Source organism: Hypomesus transpacificus, chromosome 10 (assembly GCF_021917145.1).
Source record: "Hypomesus transpacificus isolate Combined female chromosome 10, fHypTra1, whole genome shotgun sequence".
NCBI lineage: Eukaryota > Metazoa > Chordata > Actinopteri > Osmeriformes > Osmeridae > Hypomesus > Hypomesus transpacificus.
In genome coordinates this window covers 11,956,881-11,975,784 of record NC_061069.1, presented here as the reverse complement: position 1 = coordinate 11,975,784, position 18,904 = coordinate 11,956,881, and the positions used below count along the sequence as shown (strand labels likewise).

Here is an 18,904-nt window from a genome sequence, read left to right as displayed (position 1 = left end):
CACAAAACGAACACTAGATGGCAGAACTTCACAAAGAAGTGAAGCGCGATCAACCGATCGTATATGTTGTGTTCCAGGTTCCACTCTTATCGCTAGCAGATACTTTTAACCTGTAGGCCTAATGGTTGCTGCCAGTTGGATGCTGAATTATCATTAAGCAGTGGTGTGTGTGTGTGTGTGTGTGTATGTGTGTGTGTGTTGTACATAATTAAGGCCCTCTCTCGGGGTGTAAATGGGATCGACACCTGCTGTCTCTCCAGGTCATTCCAGAATCCTGTGTTTAGTACCATCTGCCCTCTCCGCAGTCCATGTCATTACAGGCACAGAATGTGTGTGCGCACATGCACGCTTGTCTGTATTTTTGAGTCTCTAAACGTGTGTGTGTTCACACGTAGGTGTATCCCTCCACTTCAACGCTCCCTTCTGTCACCGTGCCACCTTCACACACCTGTCCCAAACACTGACTAACTGTCACCACCAGCGGGGACTGGAGCCTTCCTCCATCACCCAAACACCTCCTGGCGTCTCTCAGGGCTCCTCCGGGTCCCCATGCTCGAGCATTTATCATTAGACCAAAAGGGCGCGCTTTTGGTAACGAAACTGTGATATTTGATACGTCACTGAGAAAGCTTCCTCAGTCGCATGTAATTTGCTACACAAGACGAGTAGCGGTGATATTTACAGATTAATATTCAAAGCAGCTCTCCAAGTACATGGGACTACGAGACGTATATTAATAGTGATGGCTTGCTTATGAACACAGCAATGAAAAAATTATACAGACATGATAAAGCTATGTGCCCTTTGTGTTGTGCCTGTTTGGACAGTTGCACATTGGCCAGTAAAGTACACACCCATTAAAAGTTGCATCTTCTGGAGGAGAGAATGGATGGGGGAAAGGAAAGGGGGCATGGGCGTAGGCATGTTCAACATGGGCGGGGTGTATTCGCGTTGTTAGCCAATCAGACGTTTTTTTTCCTCGGAGCAAGAACTGCGAAAGTGGAGTGTCAGAAAATACAGACTGACCACTGTTGAGTTGAGTAAATTCCGAGCGACAATAGTTACAATGCGCTGTAATCTAATATGTTTAGTCCTGTTGATTGGACCGTATATCCACATATCTACTGGTAAGTAACCGAGACACTACCTTTTAACGTTTTTGTTCAAACAAGACTTGCTATCTGGAAGTTTTATGTTCACACTCTTGCATCTTGTTTTCAAGAATACTGTTTCCAAAGATGGCGCGGGTCAGGGGGAACCGGGGGGTTGTCAAGAATGTTTATTGTCCAGCGAACAGCCTGACTATTGCTTTTAAGAGAATGGGAGACAAAAAGTCACAATTCCAGCACGTTACTAGGTCCAAGCTTTGGGGAGCTTTGAGTCTCCCTCTTTCTGTGGGACGAAACCGCTCATGTTCGGATATCCACAAAACAATGTCTTGTTGTTGCCGTGGTAAAAGTTACTACAATGCTCTGGTATTTCTTATGTTGCTAATTGGCCGCCTTTTTGTTTTAGCTCAACGTGTGTCTGCTGTAGTAAAAATAAATGTAATCAGAACACGCGTATAGACAGAGACTGCTAACGTATCTTTAATATAACATTCAATTCGGTGTTCTGATGTTAACTGCAGTCGCTCATCAAATGAGGCAATTGAATATAGGCAATATCTAAGCTACATATTGAGATCGTTAGGTTACATTGTTGCACATTGCGCTCATCGTCGAACGTGTAAGTATGGGTAATAAAGACTTGGTGAAACTAGAAATGTGCTACGTCTGTCGATTCAGATATTTAATTCAAGGTGTTGCATTTATCAAATCTGCGGGTCACACTTGATACGAGATATTTAAGGTTGCTATAGCCAACACCACGTCGCAGCATTTACCGATTTGTTTGACCATACAAATTAAATGGATATGGTGTTGATTAGGACATAGTGCCATCGTGATATTAACCACAGTGTTTCAATGAAATCGATTCACGATGCTGTCAAACAATCCCATTCATCATCGTGCACGCTTCTTCACACAAAGCGAGCAGGCAGCCCATCTGGGCGCGTGTGCGGTGATGTACCCCATCAGTCCACGCGCTGATAGGCCCAGCTGAAAACGGCTCATCTCCACCCTCATCTCGTGTGAATTCTCCCCCACAAACCCCATGGGACCATAAAGGAAATTGCATTATAATGACGTAGTGATTGTGTACTAGAGGTAGAGGGCAAAAGCACCACGAGAGATGCAGTTTTCTGATCCAGATCGTTTCATTTCCAGTCGTTTCTTTCCGTCCCGGACAAGCGATTGGTTTGGAGTGTTGTTGCTGTAACGCGAGTGATACTCTCACGAAGTAACAACGAGAAATCGCTGCACCGCTGTCCAAAAAAACACCGTATTACAGACAAATTAGTTATTAGACTACCTCCACGAGCCTGTTAGAGAGATGTGATTCTCCTCGTGCCGTTGGACAGCCGTTTAGTGGCTTTCCATCCAAACTGCTCAGGAGAAACCTGTCTTACTGACAGAATGGGGCTGTGTTTTAGAGACAAAGACAGGCAGATAGAGGAGTGTGATAGCGAAAGAGATGTGTTTGTGCAGACGCGGTATTTGTGTGTGTAAGAGAGCAAGTGTTTGTGTCAGTTTGATTTACAATTAACTTACAATGTATGGTATATAAAATCTGTCATATTTAGGGAGCAGCCAAACAGGTTTTCTCAGTAGTTTTTCCTCAATAGTTAATACTGTGATTCTTAACAGGTTGGCAATTCTCACCTGGGTATGTAGACACAGTCTAGGACAGTTGAATATTTAATGGTGTTTATTACTTATATCTTATTCATGAGTGCTTGTGGGTAGCCTGGCAGCCTGCTGACCAAACAACTTTAAGCAGTTAATCTGACAAATGTAATTGAAATCCAGTCTGCTACTGTTCAACAGTACCACCCACCATCTCCCTGCTTGATACCAGAGTATAAGTGGGCAGAATCGACTGAGCTTCACTTTTCCTAGTTGGTTCTGAGGGGAGATCTTTCTCAGACGAAACAGAAAACAAACAAACATCAAGCCACATGAGGAGAAACCTGAAACCTGCTTGACTTCTCAAACCTATTCCCCCTTCCTTTCCTCCCTTCCATCCTTCCTTCCTTGCTCCCTTTCCTGGAGAAACGATATGTCAGAGAAGAACTAGATCCCTCGCATCTTCTAGAATGTTTCTTGTGTATGATTTCATCTCTTAACGTAAGGCCACGCTACCCAAGTTTGTTCATTTTGTCTTTTTAATTCGTTAGGGTTCTTGTCCTCTCTAAAGCCCACCACTGTGAAGTCTTTTTCTGACAATCCTTCAAGTGAGCTCTTGTATAATAGGAGCAGTGGGGTGGAAAGTCAGAGCTCTTGCGTACTGTAGTGTGCTAGCGAAGAGGCTAGGTGGACGTACGTGACAGTGTGAGCAGGGAGTAGAGAATGTTCCCAGTCCCAGACTAAGCACTCAGACGGCGGTTTGGAGAGGAAGTGAAAGACTAGCCAGTGTTGCCTCCTCCTGGAATTCATGACTGGAGGGAGGACAAGGATCGTGTTTGGGTTAGAACTCGCTGTTGCGGTTTAGCTTTGTTGTCAACTGTCCTTAAGCCTCCTGTTTTGAAGTGGGCCGCAGGCTCGAACTAGACGGAATTTGTTTGCCTTCGAGTAACTTTAATTGAAAAAGTATTTTTCAGTTCATACCGTGTTCAGGAATGTGCTATAGTCTGGTCACGGTGTTAACCTAGACATTACACGACTGTCCCAGACTCGCAGGATGATTCCTCCTTGTCATCATAAGGACTGTGGTGTCCTTGGTTTGGTTAGGAGTGAAGACTCGGCTACATACTGGCTCAGTGATGTCTCTCTCACTCTCTCTCTCTGTGTCTGACAAGAAATGATGTCTGGCATTTTGGTTTCTTGGCGTGTCTGTCATTGAAAGAGAAAAAAGGAACAAAGCAAATGTGGAGAGAGAAAGCGAGAGGATAGACAGCGACACGTTCCCTGAGAAAGATAATTAGTTTGCAGTTGTTTGAATGTTCTCTGCTGCTCACTGAGAACAGTTTGGATACTTGAAACCAATTAAGCCAACACTTCTGTGAATCCTTCAGCACGTTCCACTGTATACTGCTGCCTGTGCTGCCTGTCTTTCTCTGTATGCTTCACTGTTTTCATTTCATGAAGTGTGCATGTGTGTCTGATGGTTGTTTGGCTGTGGGCTCCAAGGACACGAGTAGAGAGGGACTAAAAGTCAGGACACAAGAGGTCAACATGCTGGACATCTGCACACACACACACACACACACACACAAACACACAAAGCCCAATACCGGTCAAGGACAAAGGAGCTGCTGCAGTCAGTGCTATAGAGCAGCAGGGCCAGGTTGTGACCTATGGCAGTGACAATGTGTAGTGATCACACACACACACACACACACACACACACACACACACACACACACACACTGCATAGAGCTGGAAGTGCATTGAAACGTGGGTGGGGGAAGGGAGCAGCAGAGCTCTGATTTAATGTGAGGAATACAACAATGGATGGGAGATGGACTTCATGCTCTGTGTGTGTGTGAGAAACCTCATCAGCATGGTCCGTCAGCTCCGTGTCCCAGGTCAGGGGTGGTGGGGGGGGCTGTGTGTGCCATGGGCGGGCTCTCCAGGGGCCCTGTGACACGGCCGTGCTAAGAGGGGGAGGAGAGGGGGGAGATGAGGGGAAAGAGGGGGAGATTGGGTGGATGGGGAGAAAGAGATGGATGGGGATAGAGAGGGAGAGACTGGGGGGAGGTGTAGAGAGGCAGCGATTTGGAGGAGAGGTGAAAGAAAGCATTAGATAAACAGCCAGGCACTCTCAAACCTGCCAGCTCCCAAGCCTCTCTCCCTGCCACCTCTCTCCCTGCCTCCTCTCTCCCTGCCTCCTCTCTCCCTGCCTCTCTCCCTGCCTCCTCTCTCCCTGCCTCCTCTCTTCCGAGCCTCTCTCCCTGCCTCCTCTCTCCCTGCCTCCTCTCTCCCTGCCTCCTCTCTCCCTGCCTCCTCTCTCCCTGCCTCCTCTCTCCCTGCCTCTCTCCCTGCCTCCTCTCTCCCTGCCTCCTCTCCTCTGGATTTGAGAAACGTGACTCCTTTTTCTCGCCGTCTCAACACTAACATCCTTGTTCCCCCGGGCTGGCCTCCCCCAGACAGAGTGTTTAGTGAGAGGGCTGCGGTGGAGTGGAGCGCAGAAGGGGTAGCACATCAGTGGAAGTGTCATCTATCCTCTTTCACGTCATGTAAGCAAACATAATTGCCAAGGCGAGCTAAACACCGCTAAGTTTCATTGGGTCCGTCACCGTCACGTAATGGAAACGTTAAGGCTTTCCTCTACCTTTCTGGCCTTCCCATCCTTGCGACTGCCATTCAGGAGGCTGACGGTCAGTCGCATCGCTTGTTGTCGACCCCGGCTGCCCTCTGCCTCTCTCTGCCACAGCCAGAAGGTTTTCATGGTTCTTCTTCTTTAGGGTAGTGACATGTGATGTAGAGTCCTCCATTGAAAGTGAACACAACTTTGTTTCCTGGGAACAAAGTCCACTCTGCCCCTGGGACTTCAGCCCTGTCTGATGAGGAGCAGTGCTGGCTGGCTGGCTGCTCGATGATGTTGTGAAATCTCCAGTCGTCGGCGTGGGAGCTGGGACAAAGCAGAGCTGGAGAATGGCTAGAGTCCAGAGAAGCTGAGGAGGAGTGGGGGAGAGAGGTGGGGGAGGAGGAGGAGCGGGGGAGAGAGGTGGGGGGGGGGGAGTGGGGGAGGAGGAGGAGCGGGGGAGAGAGGTGGGGGAGGAGGAGGAGCGGGGGAGAGAGGTGGGGGGGGGGGAGTGGGGGAGGAGGAGGAGCGGGGGGGGAGGAGGAGCGGGGGGGAGAGGTGGGGGGGGGGAGTGGGGGAGGAGGAGGAGCGGGGGGGAGAGGTGGGGGGGGGGAGGAGTTTGATGCTAGATGTGGCTGGGCTTGGGAAAGTCCTGCGACGGAGAGGGGAGAGAGGGTCGAGGGAGGAAGAGTACGCCAGATGGTGTGAGTTGATGGATGGACATTGAGAAGACAGGCTCAGTCGACCATGAGTGAGTGGACGGGAGAGAGAGAGGGAGAGGGATCAGCTCTGACTTCATTATAGGGCTAATCTAAGTAGCTGCCTGCCATCATAACCCAGTCACAGTTCTAATAGTCCCTCCTCTCATTCTAGGATCTTCACAGATGTCATATAGTAACAGGAGTGGTCCCATTTGGCTCGAGGACCCTTTGAGCCATCCTGCCGTATAGAGCAGAAACCAGGGGGGGGGGGGGTCTGCCGTCAGAGGAGGAGTGTCTGAAGTCCTCTGACATGGGCAGAGCTACATGAGCCTCCTGGACCGGGGACCCCCGCTACACCACACATGAGCCCTGTTTCTTCCTGTCCTCGTTCTCCCCCTTCATTACTTCCTCACTTCCTTGCTCCCTCCCTATATTTGTGCCTTCCTTTCTTCCTCAGTTCCTTCATTGCTTCCTGGAGAAGTGCTTTCCTGGTGGTCACGTGATCACCTCTGGGTGGATCAGTGTTCAGTGGCAGCTTAGGGTTTCCCCCTGCCTGCCTCTCAGCTATCCAGTCCTGTCAGCTCAGCTCTGTCAGCTCTCTGGAATATTACAGCAGCCCTGAGCCAGGAGGCCCAACTCTCTCTGTCTCTCTGTCTCTCTGTCTCTCTGTCTCTCTCTCTCTCTCTCTCTCTCTCTCTCTCTCCTCTCTCTCTCTCTCTCTCTCTCTCTCTCTCTCTGTTCATCCCTATTCCCATAACTCTACCTCTCTTTCTCTCCTTATGTCTCTCTCTGTCTCTCTCTCTGTCTGCTCTGTCTCTTTCTCTCCACCTCTCTTTCTCTCCACCCTCACTTTCTCTCCCTTATCTCTCTCTCTCTCTCTGTGTGTGTGTGTGTGTGTTAAAGGAATGTAGAAGTCCCCCCGCCCGCCCTCTTTAACGGCCCCTCAGCCCCTGCTCTGGTTTCAGCCCAGAGGCCCGTCTAGACCAGCCCAGCGCACACACTCTGATGGGGGCTGTGGGTGGGCTGGGAGGCTGTTTGAGGTTAGAGGGGGTTTAGGGGCGTGGAGGAGCGTCAGCTTAGTCCACACAGCGTAGAACACCACATCTGGCTTGGGTTAGAGCTGGTCACACACACACACACACAGCAGGCTGCTCGAACCTGATCCAGCAGGGGTCAAGGACTGACCAGAAGACCTGGTCCTTTGCATCGGCCGGGAACAACATCCCTGCAGCATCCACACAGGGTTCAGGCTCCAGGGTTCACATTGTGGGCTAGCCAGGGTTCTCTCCAGCCAGGCCAGGCCAGGCTAGGAGAGGCTAAGCAGCTCCGGCCATGCACAGGGAGAAATGCTGTTTGTCATGGCCTCCTGAGTGTCTGTAGCACGTTGAAGCTGTGTCGCGATGTACCTGTCGTGTGAACGAGTCCCCTCAAGGTCTGAGAGGGTTGGAAGACGTGTGTGATTCCTAATTCTCTCTCTCTCCCCCCCCCTCCCTCCCCACGCACCTCTCTCTCTCCGCCTCTCTGTGTCCGCAGGGCTGCAGTGTCACTGCCAGTGGTGCTCCAACAGCACGTGTCACACGGACGGCCTGTGCTTCACCTCCCTGGTGCACCTGGAGGGCCGCGTGGTGTCCCAGAATGCCATGTGCATCCCGGAGGCGGAGCTGTTCCCCAAGGGGCGGCCCTTCGTGTGCGCCCACTCCAAGAGGGACAACCGCGAGGTCATCCCCGTGTGCTGCGACACGGACATGTGTAACCGTGACCCCGACCCCGACGACTACCCCAGTAAGGTCACGTTCAGGGGACTCTGGTGGAAAATGACGTTACCTTTTTAGAAGGAATCATTTTTGTTGTCTTTTGTTGTTGTTGATCTTTCGCTCTTGTTATAGACATTTCAGAATATATGTCATCCCCTCCACTCGGCTTGAGATGGCAGTTGAGATGGAAGAATGCACACACACACACACACACACACACACAGGTGACCAACACAGCAGACCTGTGTTGTCTGAGGGCTGGCTGGGCTATCTGGACCAGACACCGTTGAGAAATAGTTTGGAATGTCGAACAGGTTTAGACGAGGTCTTATTTACTCATCTTATCTTTTATCTGCTGGTCTGTGTGTTCATGTTTAGCAAGGACGTTCGTGTGGTGAAATGCGAGCGCACGCAAAATACCATGCGTGTTTTTCCTCCCCCCCCCCCCTACCCCCCCCCCCCCCCCCCCCCCCCCAGTGCCGACAGAGCAGACCCCGCCCCTGAGCCCGGTGACGCTGGCGGCGGTGATCGCGGGCCCCGTGTGCGTGCTGTGCCTGGTGCTGCTGCTGGTGGTGTATGTGTGTCACAGCCGGGCGCTGCTGCACCACCGCGTGCCCAGCCAGGAGGACCCCGCCCTGGATCACCCCTTCCTGGCCGACGGCTCCACCCTCAAAGACCTCATCTACGACATGACCACCTCCGGATCAGGCTCAGGTGGGCTCGCTCGGAGAGGGCCGTGCCGTGCGGAGAGTGTGTGTGTGTGTGTGTGTGTGTGAAAGGCAGAGAAAACCCGTCGTAAAGAAAATGATTAAACTTATTATAGAATAAGCAGTAGCGGGTCTCCTTGGTGTCTCTGGTCAATATCTCGTCTGGCAGGAATCTTTTCTCTCTTGTCTGGGGCAGCTGAATGCGGCGCTGTCCTACACGCCTGTGTCCTCCACAGTTCACCGGGGTGCATGTCCTTCGTTAACCAGCGCTTCACGTGACCACGCCGTCACATCTAGTCCCTGTTTCCACACAGGGGACGACCAGGCGGGCTGGAACCATCATCATCATCATCATAAAGATTTTTCTCAAGGATTTCAGCAAACCCTGCGAAATCCTGGCGTGTAGAATCAGCCTCTGCGCTCTCTGTCGCCCCCCGCAGGCCTGCCCCTGCTGGTGCAGAGGACCATCGCCAGAACCATCATCCTGCAGGAGAGCATCGGGAAGGGCCGCTTCGGCGAGGTGTGGCGGGGCCGCTGGCGTGGCGAGGAGGTGGCCGTGAAGATCTTCTCGTCGCGGGAGGAGCGCTCCTGGTTCCGCGAGGCCGAGATCTACCAGACGGTCATGCTGCGTCACGAGAACATCCTGGGCTTCATCGCCGCCGACAACAAAGGTGAGAGCAGCCTCCGTGCGTGCAGGTGTCCCTCTGGTGTCCTCTCTCCCTGCCTCCTCACCTACTGGGGAGTGTCCTCTCTCCCTGCCTCCTCACCTGCCTCCTCACCTACTGGGGAGTGTCCTCTCTCCCTGCCTCCTCACCTACTGGGGAGTGTCCTCTCTCCCTGCCTCCTCACCTACTGGGGAGTGTCCTCTCTCCCTGCCTCCTCACCTACTGGGGAGTGTCCTCTCTCCCTGCCTCCTCACCTACTGGGGAGTGTCCTCTCTCCCTGCCTCCTCACCTACTGGGGAGTGTCTGCTCTCCCTGCCTCCTCACCTACTGGGGAGTGTCCTCTCTCCCTGCCTCCTCACCTACTGGGGAGTGTCCTCTCTCCCTGCCTCCTCACCTACTGGGGAGTGTCCTCTCTCCCTGCCTCCTCACCTACTGGGGAGTGTCCTCTCTCCCTGCCTCCTCACCTACTGGGGAGTGTCCTCTCTCCCTGCCTCCTCACCTACTGGGGAGTGTCCTCTCTCCCTGCCTCCTCACCTACTGGGGAGTGTCCTCTCTCCCTGCCTCCTCACCTGCCTCCTCACCTACTGGGGAGTGTCCTCTCTCCCTGCCTCCTCACCTGCCTCCTCACCTACTGGGGAGTGTCCTCTCTCCCTGCCTCCTCACCTGCCTCCTCGCCTACTGGGGAGTGTCTGCTCTCCCTGCCTCCTCACCTGCCTCCTCACCTACTGGGGAGTGTCTGCTCTCCCTGCCTCCTCACCTGCCTCCTCACCCACTGGGGAGTGTCCTCTCTCCCTGCCTCCTCACCTGCCTCCTCACCCACTGGGGAGTGTCTGCTCTCCCTGCCTCCTCACCTACTGGGGAGTGTCTGCTCTCCCTGCCTCCTCACCTGCCTCCTCACCTACTGGGGAGTGTCTGTTCTCCCTGCCTCCTCACCCACTGGGGAGTGTCCTCTCTCCCTGCCTCCTCACCTACCTCCTCGCCTACTGGGGAGGCAGGTGGCCGAGCGGTTAGGGAATCGGGCTATTAATCAGAAGGTTGCTGGTTCAAAATGACGTTGTGCAAGACCCTACTTGCCTCGGGGGGAATGTCCCTGTACTTATTGTAAGTCGCTCTGGATAAGAGCGTCTGTTAAATAAATGACTAAATGACCCCAACCATTCTTATAATGATCCCCCCCCCTCTCCTGTCCTCCCCCCTGCCCCCCCCCCCTCTCCCCCTCCAGATAACGGCACTTGGACCCAGTTGTGGCTGGTGTCAGACTACCACGAGCACGGCTCTCTGTTTGACTACCTGAACCGCTACACGGTGACGGTGGAGGGCATGATCAAGCTGTCCTTGTCCACCGCCAGCGGCCTGGCCCACCTGCACATGGAGATCGTCGGCACGCAAGGTGACACACACGCACCTACACACACGCACCTACACACACGCACCTACACACACGCACCTACACACACGCACCTACACACACGCACCTACACACACGCACCTACACACACGCACCTACACACACGCACCTACACACACGTGCCTCGCAGTTAGTCGAATTCACACCAGTACGGCGTTTGAAAGAAAAGCAAACCTTCATAGCAGGAACACACATGGACTCACCTTCCTGTACCCCCCCTCTCCCCCCCCCCCCCCCCCCCCCCCCCAGGTAAGCCAGCGATCGCCCACAGAGACCTCAAGTCCAAGAACATCCTGGTGAAGAAGAATGGCACCTGCTGCATCGCTGACCTGGGATTGGCTGTCCGCCACGACTCGGCCACCGACACCATCGACATCGCACCCAATCACAGAGTAGGAACCAAGAGGTACCCACGGGATACGCTCACACGCGTACACACACACACACACAAACACATATACACTTGTGAAATGATTTGCTCCCGACAGATACTGTTGATAATAATAAGAACATTTTATTTATATACCACATTTCATACAAGAATTGCAGCTCAAGGTGCTTAACATAAAATCTATAAAAACAATAATACAAGTAATCAAAGTAATAAACCTCTTCTGAACCAAGGCAGCAGACGTGTGTGTGTGTGGGGTGCAGGGAGGGCCAGAGAGAGGCTGTGTGTGGGGGGAGTATTGATGTTGATCTGAGAGAGCACCACTGTGTTATGTAGAGGAGGTGGGGGGGGAGGGGTCAGTAATAGTGTTATAGCCACCCTCTCACTCTACACACACACACATACACACACTGTCTTACACCCTTCCCCAGTCAGCATTGTGCCCTTCAGGTTTTCTCTGTGACATGGACAGCCCCCCCTCCCCACGCCTTCATCACACCCGTGTCCCCCCAGGTCCACTGTGACATTCTCTGCCCTCCGCCCCCCCCCCCCCCGACCCCCACCCCTGAGCCCAGCGGAGCTAATGTGTGTGTGTGTGTGTGTGTGTGTTTCCTCTCCAGGTACATGGCTCCAGAGGTGCTGGACGACTCCATCAACATGAAGCATTTTGAGTCCTTCAAGAGGGCCGACATCTACGCCATGGGCCTGGTCTTCTGGGAGATAGCACGACGCTGCTCCATAGGAGGTGGGGGGGGGGGAGAGGGAGGGGTGGGGGGGGGGAGAGGGAGGGAGGGAGGGGGGGAGTGGGGGGGAGAGGGAGGGAGGGGTGCATGCATGTATATGTTTTACAGGGATAAATAAAGGATGGACGACTGCCAAGTACCCAGTTAGTTAGATAGTACTGTATGTGTGTGTGTGTGTGTGCGCGTGTGTGCGGGGTCACATCAGGTCTCCTGTCACTCCTGTGGGATCCAATAGGAATCCCAAATTCAAACGCTCCTCTAACCCAGCCTGTTTTGATTGGTCTGTCAGTAAGAGTGACCTGATGTCCCGCCCCCTTGCCAGGTATCCATGAGGACTACCAGCTTCCCTACTACGACCTGGTCCAATCAGATCCCTCGGTGGAGGAGATGAGGAGGGTGGTGTGTGACCAGAAGCTGAGAGCAAACATCCCCAACAGGTGGCAGAGCTGTGAGGTGAGAGGATACACACACACACACACTGTTCTGAGATGGTATACTGACACACTTGAGGATTCATACACATGTGCGCGTTTGCGGTGTTCTGAGAGACTTGAGACACTTGGATACACACACACACATGCTCGCTCTCTCTCTCTCTCTCTCTATTTCTCGCTCTCGCTCTCTCTCTATTTCTCTCTGTCTCTCTCTCTCTGTCTCTCTGTCTCTCTCTCTCTCTCTCTCTCTCTCTCTCTGGTTTACTGCCAGCTTGCTTCCCACTCCACCTCTAGTCTCTCTTCTCTACTAATTTACTCCCCTCAGTCTCTCTCTCTTCTATCTCTCTCTCCTCCTCACTCTCCGTATCTCCACCAACCCTCCCCCCCCCCCCTCTCTCTTTCTTTTTTATTTATTGATGTGTGTTTTATTGCTGGCAAGCAGGCTATTCAATTACAGACAATTGACAGTGCTGCAGCCGCCCTAATGCAATCATGTCGTCCAAGGTTAGTGTGTGTCGGAGCCGCAGGGCCCTGGAGGATCTGCAGATAGATCACCAGGAAGCTGCCTCTTCTGCTCCTTCCACACAATTGTGGCCATTGAATAATTAAAAGGCTGGAGTGATGAATAGCCAGGAGAGACACAGGGAGCAGTGTCCAGGACAGACACGGAGAGGGATGAACAAGGGGAAAGTGGAGCGAGTCTCTTCTTTGCTGTTTGGGTTGATTCAACTGTTGTTCGCGCGCTGATACACACACTCACACACACACACAGACCTTACACACACACACCTAACACACACACACCTAGCAAAAGTTGGACCCATATAGCCTTTGAGATATGGTGCATCAAGTTTGATCGGCTCTTCGATCAAAACACTTTCTTTTCTTTTCATTTTTTCAAGATAAGATTTGTTGTTGCTTTATATTATTGTACTTTGTTTGCAGTTTGGAGACTAGAAATGTAGAGATAGAGGCGGAGACGTGCAGGAATGTCTAACCCTGGCCCCTGCGTTCAGCGCTTCCCAGCAGGGTGCCCCCACCATCACAACGCTCCTGTCAGTCCTGTTCAGGCCACCTGGGTGCTCGCTGCTGCTGTGCCCGCTCACCTGTGCCTCCTCCTCTGTCTGCAGGTTCTGCGTGTGATGGCCAAGATCATGAGGGAGTGTTGGTACGCCAACGGCGCCGCCCGCCTCACCGCGCTGCGCATCAAGAAGTCCCTGTCTCAACTCAGCCAGCAGGAGGGCATCAAGATGTAGACCACGCCTCACTTCCTGCCCCTCTCTCTCCCCCCCCGTCCCTCCTCCTTCAGAGGACGGAGAGGAGGATGGTGGAGGTGGTCTCTGTCTGGAGCTTCCCCCCTCCTCCTCCTCCTCCTCCTCCAGAACAACTGCTCACCTAACAGGAGCAGCTATCCAGACATGCAAGCCCTGGGTCAGCCAGGTCTTAACCCACAGGACCTGGTCCCCAAGACTGGAGAGGACAACTTGGTAGGGATATGGGGGCTGGGTCTCGCTCTGAGACATTCCTTCTGGATTTTTTGCTTTTCATTTTTAACCCTATGGGTCCACGCCCAAGTCCTTAACCCCCTCCCCCCACCCACCAATATCTGACCCCACCCCTACCTCCCAATGGTAAGGAATTCTTCCCTTTTCAGAATACCTCTCCAGTGGTATTTGCATCAACACTTGGACCGGCAATATCTTTTAAACAGGGTTTTAATCCAAACTGAAAACGGTCTCTACTCATGCATTTTTTCATTCCTTTAAAAAAAAATATATATATATATATATATCCTGTAACGAACATAGTTTCATTTTTACAGATGCCTGATCTATAGCGTGTTTAGTTTTTCTGTCAAAACAAGACAGACCAGGACCTCATTCAGCCTTGTCAAATATGCAGTCAAATTTCGCAATATTTACTTTATTGCTATGTATATATACGTTTCTATAAGTGTGTGTGTGTGTGTTTGTATATATGAGTATTTTGTATATAATTGATGTGTGATCAAACGTATATGTATGTCCTTTTTTGTTCACACACCTAAGCTGAGAGATGTATACCTCTGCTGTATATACTCTGTTGTTCTATATGGTGAATGTTCTTTCCACCATACTGTTTAGGAGTATGTATCCATACATACGCAGCCTTACAGGAAGCTGATAGACCTACATGTATACCTCTATATTTAATACCAGACGCCTCATTGGGCTCTTAGAGAAGAGCGCGAGGTGCTGCAAATTCATCTGCCGCTCTGAACTCTTTTGCTGTGTGCACATTGCATACTCTACTGGTGGAAATAGCCTTAGTATCTCCCTGACTCCTCAGGAAAGAGACACTCGTGTGCTCGCTAGGAGAAGGATGCAGGGGAGGTCTTTGTTGCCACGGAACCGATGATCTGAACCCTGAATTCGGGGTTCACTCTGGTGTTGCCTGGGCAATGAAAGTCTAGAGGGAAAATATATTATGATTGAGGCTTTTATTGTGAAGGAGGTTGTACATAACCATTCAAGGCTTTCCTTGTGAAGGATGTTGTATCAAACCATTGTTATGTTTAGGCTTTTATTATGAAGGAGCATTTATAATACATATCCATAGTTATGCTTTGGGGCTTTTGATATACGGCCTTTTATTTGTTTGAGGGAATTTTTCATAATATTTTTTATTCTGAAGATACATGGAGCCCTTTTGAATTGAATACATATATGTATGAAAGACTGATGTTGTTATTGCTTGTACCGTTATATATTATTTTGCTGCTAACTAGATAGCTGGACATGCACACGCTGTCCTCTCGTGGCCTCTCTACTTATTACTGTCTTAATTTGTAGGCTAGGACGGAGAGCGCTAACCAAGCATTAGCTTTTCTGTACGTTAGCGATTGAAAACGCACAGCAACGTCTCTCTTTAGCAATAAGTGCCCTTGTGTGTCACGTGGTGATTGTGGTTGATTTATGGCGGTTAGGCTCTGTGGCATGCGCTCTGTACAGACCGCATATCAGACAAAGCTGAGAGAAATGGATAGTATGGATACAACTATGGTGATGGGAATGGCGATATAACTATCCCACAGTCAGCACAGTGATATCGTGTTAGTCTAAAAGTGCCATAAAAAGACATCCAGGCTTTTCATCTACTTTCCATCTACTTTTGCGAGGTTTCTATTTTACAAAACAAAAATCTTTCAAGCAACCAAAATTGACCTGCGAGAGTGCCATGTTAAGACTGAAGTACATTTCTTAAGTATTAGATTTTGTTTCAAAACAGAAGGGTTTCCAGCAGGCTGTGTTCAGAAATGATGGTAGCCACTGGAAAACGAGGGATTGTTTAGTTTGTCGTGTTTGTTTCGAGTTGAGAGCGAGGCGAAGATAGATATTGCTGCTACTAAAACCAAATGAAGTATTACTTGTGGGTGAGAGAGATGGAGATAGAGGCATCTCGTCTTCAGTGGAGAAACAATGCAAATTTGCCAGTGGTCTCCAACCCACTCACAGGAAGTTACCGTTTCTTCAGAGGGTTGGAGAGCATTGGGCCAGGCGGTATCCAGCCGAGTCGTCACATGTCAACACCTCATCTTATCTGCTGCCTCTAGGATCATTCAGGTGCCCCAGTGACACTCCGACCCATCACAGATTGAGAAAACGGTTGTAAGCGGTCCTGTATGGAGTAGTGGGCAGGTTAGCGTGGAGAGGCAGGATCCAGGTCGAGATAGCCTTAGAACTCCAACTAGCTCAGACACACCAGCTAGTCTGGCTGGGGTTAGCAACCGTGCATATTCTCCCCCTCCCCCCACCCTTTACATCTTTACAAAATAGTGTTTTATATCAAGTTGTTTCTGTTCCTTCCTGTTTGTTCTGTGCTTTGGATGTCTTCTACTATGCTAAGTGTAAGGTGCTGCATACTTTTATACATGCAATTCCATCGTTAAAAAAAAAAAAAAAACGGACATGTCTGTTTAGTGTGTCTGTGGGAAAAACCTTTGACCAGATGTGTGTGTGTGTGTGTGTGCGCGTGTGTGATCTTCATCATCGTGTGCAGCAGTCTGAAGCTGTTAGCACACACACCATAGAGTGGGCCGTCACTCAGGGTGTTTAGTGCCAACATCATCATCAGTGATGTCACTTCCAGGACTTGGCCTGAAGGATTAGCAGAGCTGCACTGGTTCGCAGTTCAGTTGGCTGTAGCGTTGATGTCATTGTACCGAGAGGGGGGGGGGGGGGGGAGATGGGAGTCGAGTGTTTCCCCCTCATTGGGGCACGCGTGTGGCAGGTCACGTATGTACCAGGTCACGTGCCATGCAGTGCATGTCCAGCCCAGTGCGTTCAGAACCTTATGGGTGTGTTCTGACAATGCCTATTGCTTGAACGTTCTATAAATGGAACCACAGACGCAAACATGCTGTCACGTTTGATCATATCATGGATTGTTGTTCTTCTGAAAAGGCATGAAAGATCTCCCTGGGTGGAGGCGATGCGGTGTTTGTCCATGAAGAGGTGTCATGAAGGTGGACTTCAACAGATCTGTGGTGTTTCTTTTGATTTACCTCAATGTACATAGGAATTATTTTCTTTCTTTTTTTCCTTCCACTCTGACATTCTGTTTCCTTCCGAGATATGAGAAATGCACATTTTTGTTCTGTGTGTGTCAGAGGTAGTCACTGTCTGGGATTCCCCCGTAGGAAGGAATCCTACTTTTCTAGGTTATGTTGGACCGTCGTATATCTGGAAAAAAAATGTGTTCCAAAATTTGTTGATGTTATTTTTAAAGAATGTTTTATTTCTAAATGATGTACTGTCCGAGGTGACTTTTGGATGGAGCGTCCTCCGATCCCAACCCTGGCCCATTCCTCCTTCTGGAATGTTCCTGTAGATCTGGAGAGGTTGGGTAGGTCTAAACAGCATGGCTACAGAACCATCCTGCCCTCTGGCTGGCCTGATGAGACTGCAGCCATCTTCTTCAGGTCTATCCATCCCCTCGTGAGATCTTCACGTCTAGGGTCGGTAAGGGTGACGTAGGGTTGATTCGAGTGCTTCTAAAGGATCTGGTGATGAAAGGGAGAAGGCCAGAAAGGGTTGGGAAGTTTGTCTAGACAGCATTAGGAAGAGTGCATTCTCCCTATGTAAAGACCATGTGCATCCACTTGTGTAATGTGTTTAAGAGAGTATCATATCGGGAGTGAGAAGAGATGATTATCTTGTGAAGTAAGGAATTTTGTGAATAAATGTATACACATTTCTTTACTTTGGTGTCTTTTTTAGTTGGCTGTCAAATTCCCCTTTTAGTGCATTAAGGGACGTCTGTACTGTGTAACTCTAGTGCCAATGTTTATTCCTTCATATATTGTTTGCTAGCATGTCATGAAAAGTGTGATATAAACGAGAAACTCAAATATCCGGAGTGTAATTTCAGAACCCCATGTTGGTATTGGAAAAGACAACTTGGAAATAGTTTTTACACTGTTTTACTTTATCGAAGATTTTTCACCTTTTCCATCTCCCCTCTCGTAATCCATCTTCCACAACCACTTAACAGTTTTCTCTCTTCCAAATCTCCTGGTGGATGTGATTAAGGTGTTCTGTGGAAAGAGATTTTTCTCGAGTGAAATATGCAGTGATTTGATCTTGGGTCGTCTTATCTGTACCTGAGAGGACTGACAGTCTCTGGAACATTCCGCAGAGTGTCTTGGCAGTTTGAGAATGTACCACCTCACGTCTCTTCGCCCTCCCCTCCCCGGGCTACTTTGGCATTCACCGACCTACTTCCATTGCCTTTAAAGCAACCTACATTTGAAAAGAACATTTCTCTAGTGCATACGGAAGTAAGACATGACATTCTTTCGTTATTAAACCAAAACAGTGCACGACCGAAGGTTAAAAGGCACATTCATGAGAAATACACACAAGAACTCTAATGATGAACGCCTCGTTAGCAGTTCTCTTTAGAAAGCCTCGGCACAGTTGACTGAGAAGCCGGCCGTTGTCTTTCACGGCCAGGAGGATCGACCCCGGCTGCGTACCTCTCCGTCCTCACGCGCCTCGCACACGCGCCCTCCGTGGCCTTGCTCGTCAGCTCTCTGACTTTCTCACCGCCCATAGATCTCTCCACCGTGCTTCTCCACACCTCCCTCCATATCTGGTGCTCATTAACTCCTCTTTTCTCACCTCGTTCTCTTTCTCTCAGAGACCTAAGCGTCTCTCGCTTTCTTTTCAGTTGCTCCCTTTATTCAGTTTATAAGGTCTTTGAATGATTCAATGCTTAATGTGTTGGCCCCAATTTCTGCTTGCAGAAGAGTAGACAACAGATTAGTGAATAGCTGTCTAGACTTGGAGGACATGAAAGAGGATGCTGTGGAGCCTGAATGAGACGGGTAGTCCACGATCCGTATCACGTCCCCTGGACTCCAGCGCCAACGTCCAGGGTCGTGGGACGGAAATACAAACCCTTCTTGGAAGGCCTCAGTCTGCTGTCACCTGACTCTGGTGTTCCAGAAGCTTCCCTTAACTGTGTTGTTATAAAACAGGGTGAAGAATTTTGAGGTGGAAGAACACATTTGTTGGTGTGGATGTGTATGCATTGGAAATCCCTCGCATGTTGTCGTAATGATATTGATATCGATTCATCCCGCATCATGTTGATACAGATGACTCATCGTTGTGAAAGCAAGCGGTGGGTTTGAGGTTCTGGAATCAAACAGTGCTACCAGCATGTCATCTCTTCACCAGACTGTTGGAAGTACTAGACACTCATCTCTC

General features: G+C 50.4%; 1 protein-coding gene across 1 annotated transcript; it reads left to right on the top strand.

Moving 5' to 3' along the window:
- The first annotated feature begins 975 nt into the window (after positions 1–975).
- On the top strand, positions 976–17,392 carry LOC124472114 (TGF-beta receptor type-1-like). The gene is made up of 9 exons (XM_047026737.1): positions 976–1,127; positions 7,584–7,832; positions 8,282–8,518; positions 8,952–9,182; positions 10,399–10,566; positions 10,834–10,990; positions 11,596–11,720; positions 12,041–12,171; positions 13,283–17,392. Exons 1-9 carry the CDS (start codon positions 1,067–1,069, stop codon positions 13,406–13,408), a joined length of 1,485 nt encoding a protein of 494 aa, XP_046882693.1. The 5' UTR covers positions 976–1,066; the 3' UTR covers positions 13,409–17,392.
- The last annotated feature ends 1,512 nt before the right edge of the window (positions 17,393–18,904 follow it).

Coding starts and splice junctions, on each gene's coding strand:
- LOC124472114 (XM_047026737.1), top strand. CDS start 1,067: ATGCGCTGTAATCTAATATGTTTAGTCCTGTTGATTGGACCGTATATC. Junction 10,991..11,595: donor CACAGAGTAGGAACCAAGAG/GTACCCACGGGA, acceptor TTTCCTCTCCAG/GTACATGGCTCCAGAGGTGC. Junction 12,172..13,282: donor ACAGGTGGCAGAGCTGTGAG/GTGAGAGGATAC, acceptor CTCTGTCTGCAG/GTTCTGCGTGTGATGGCCAA.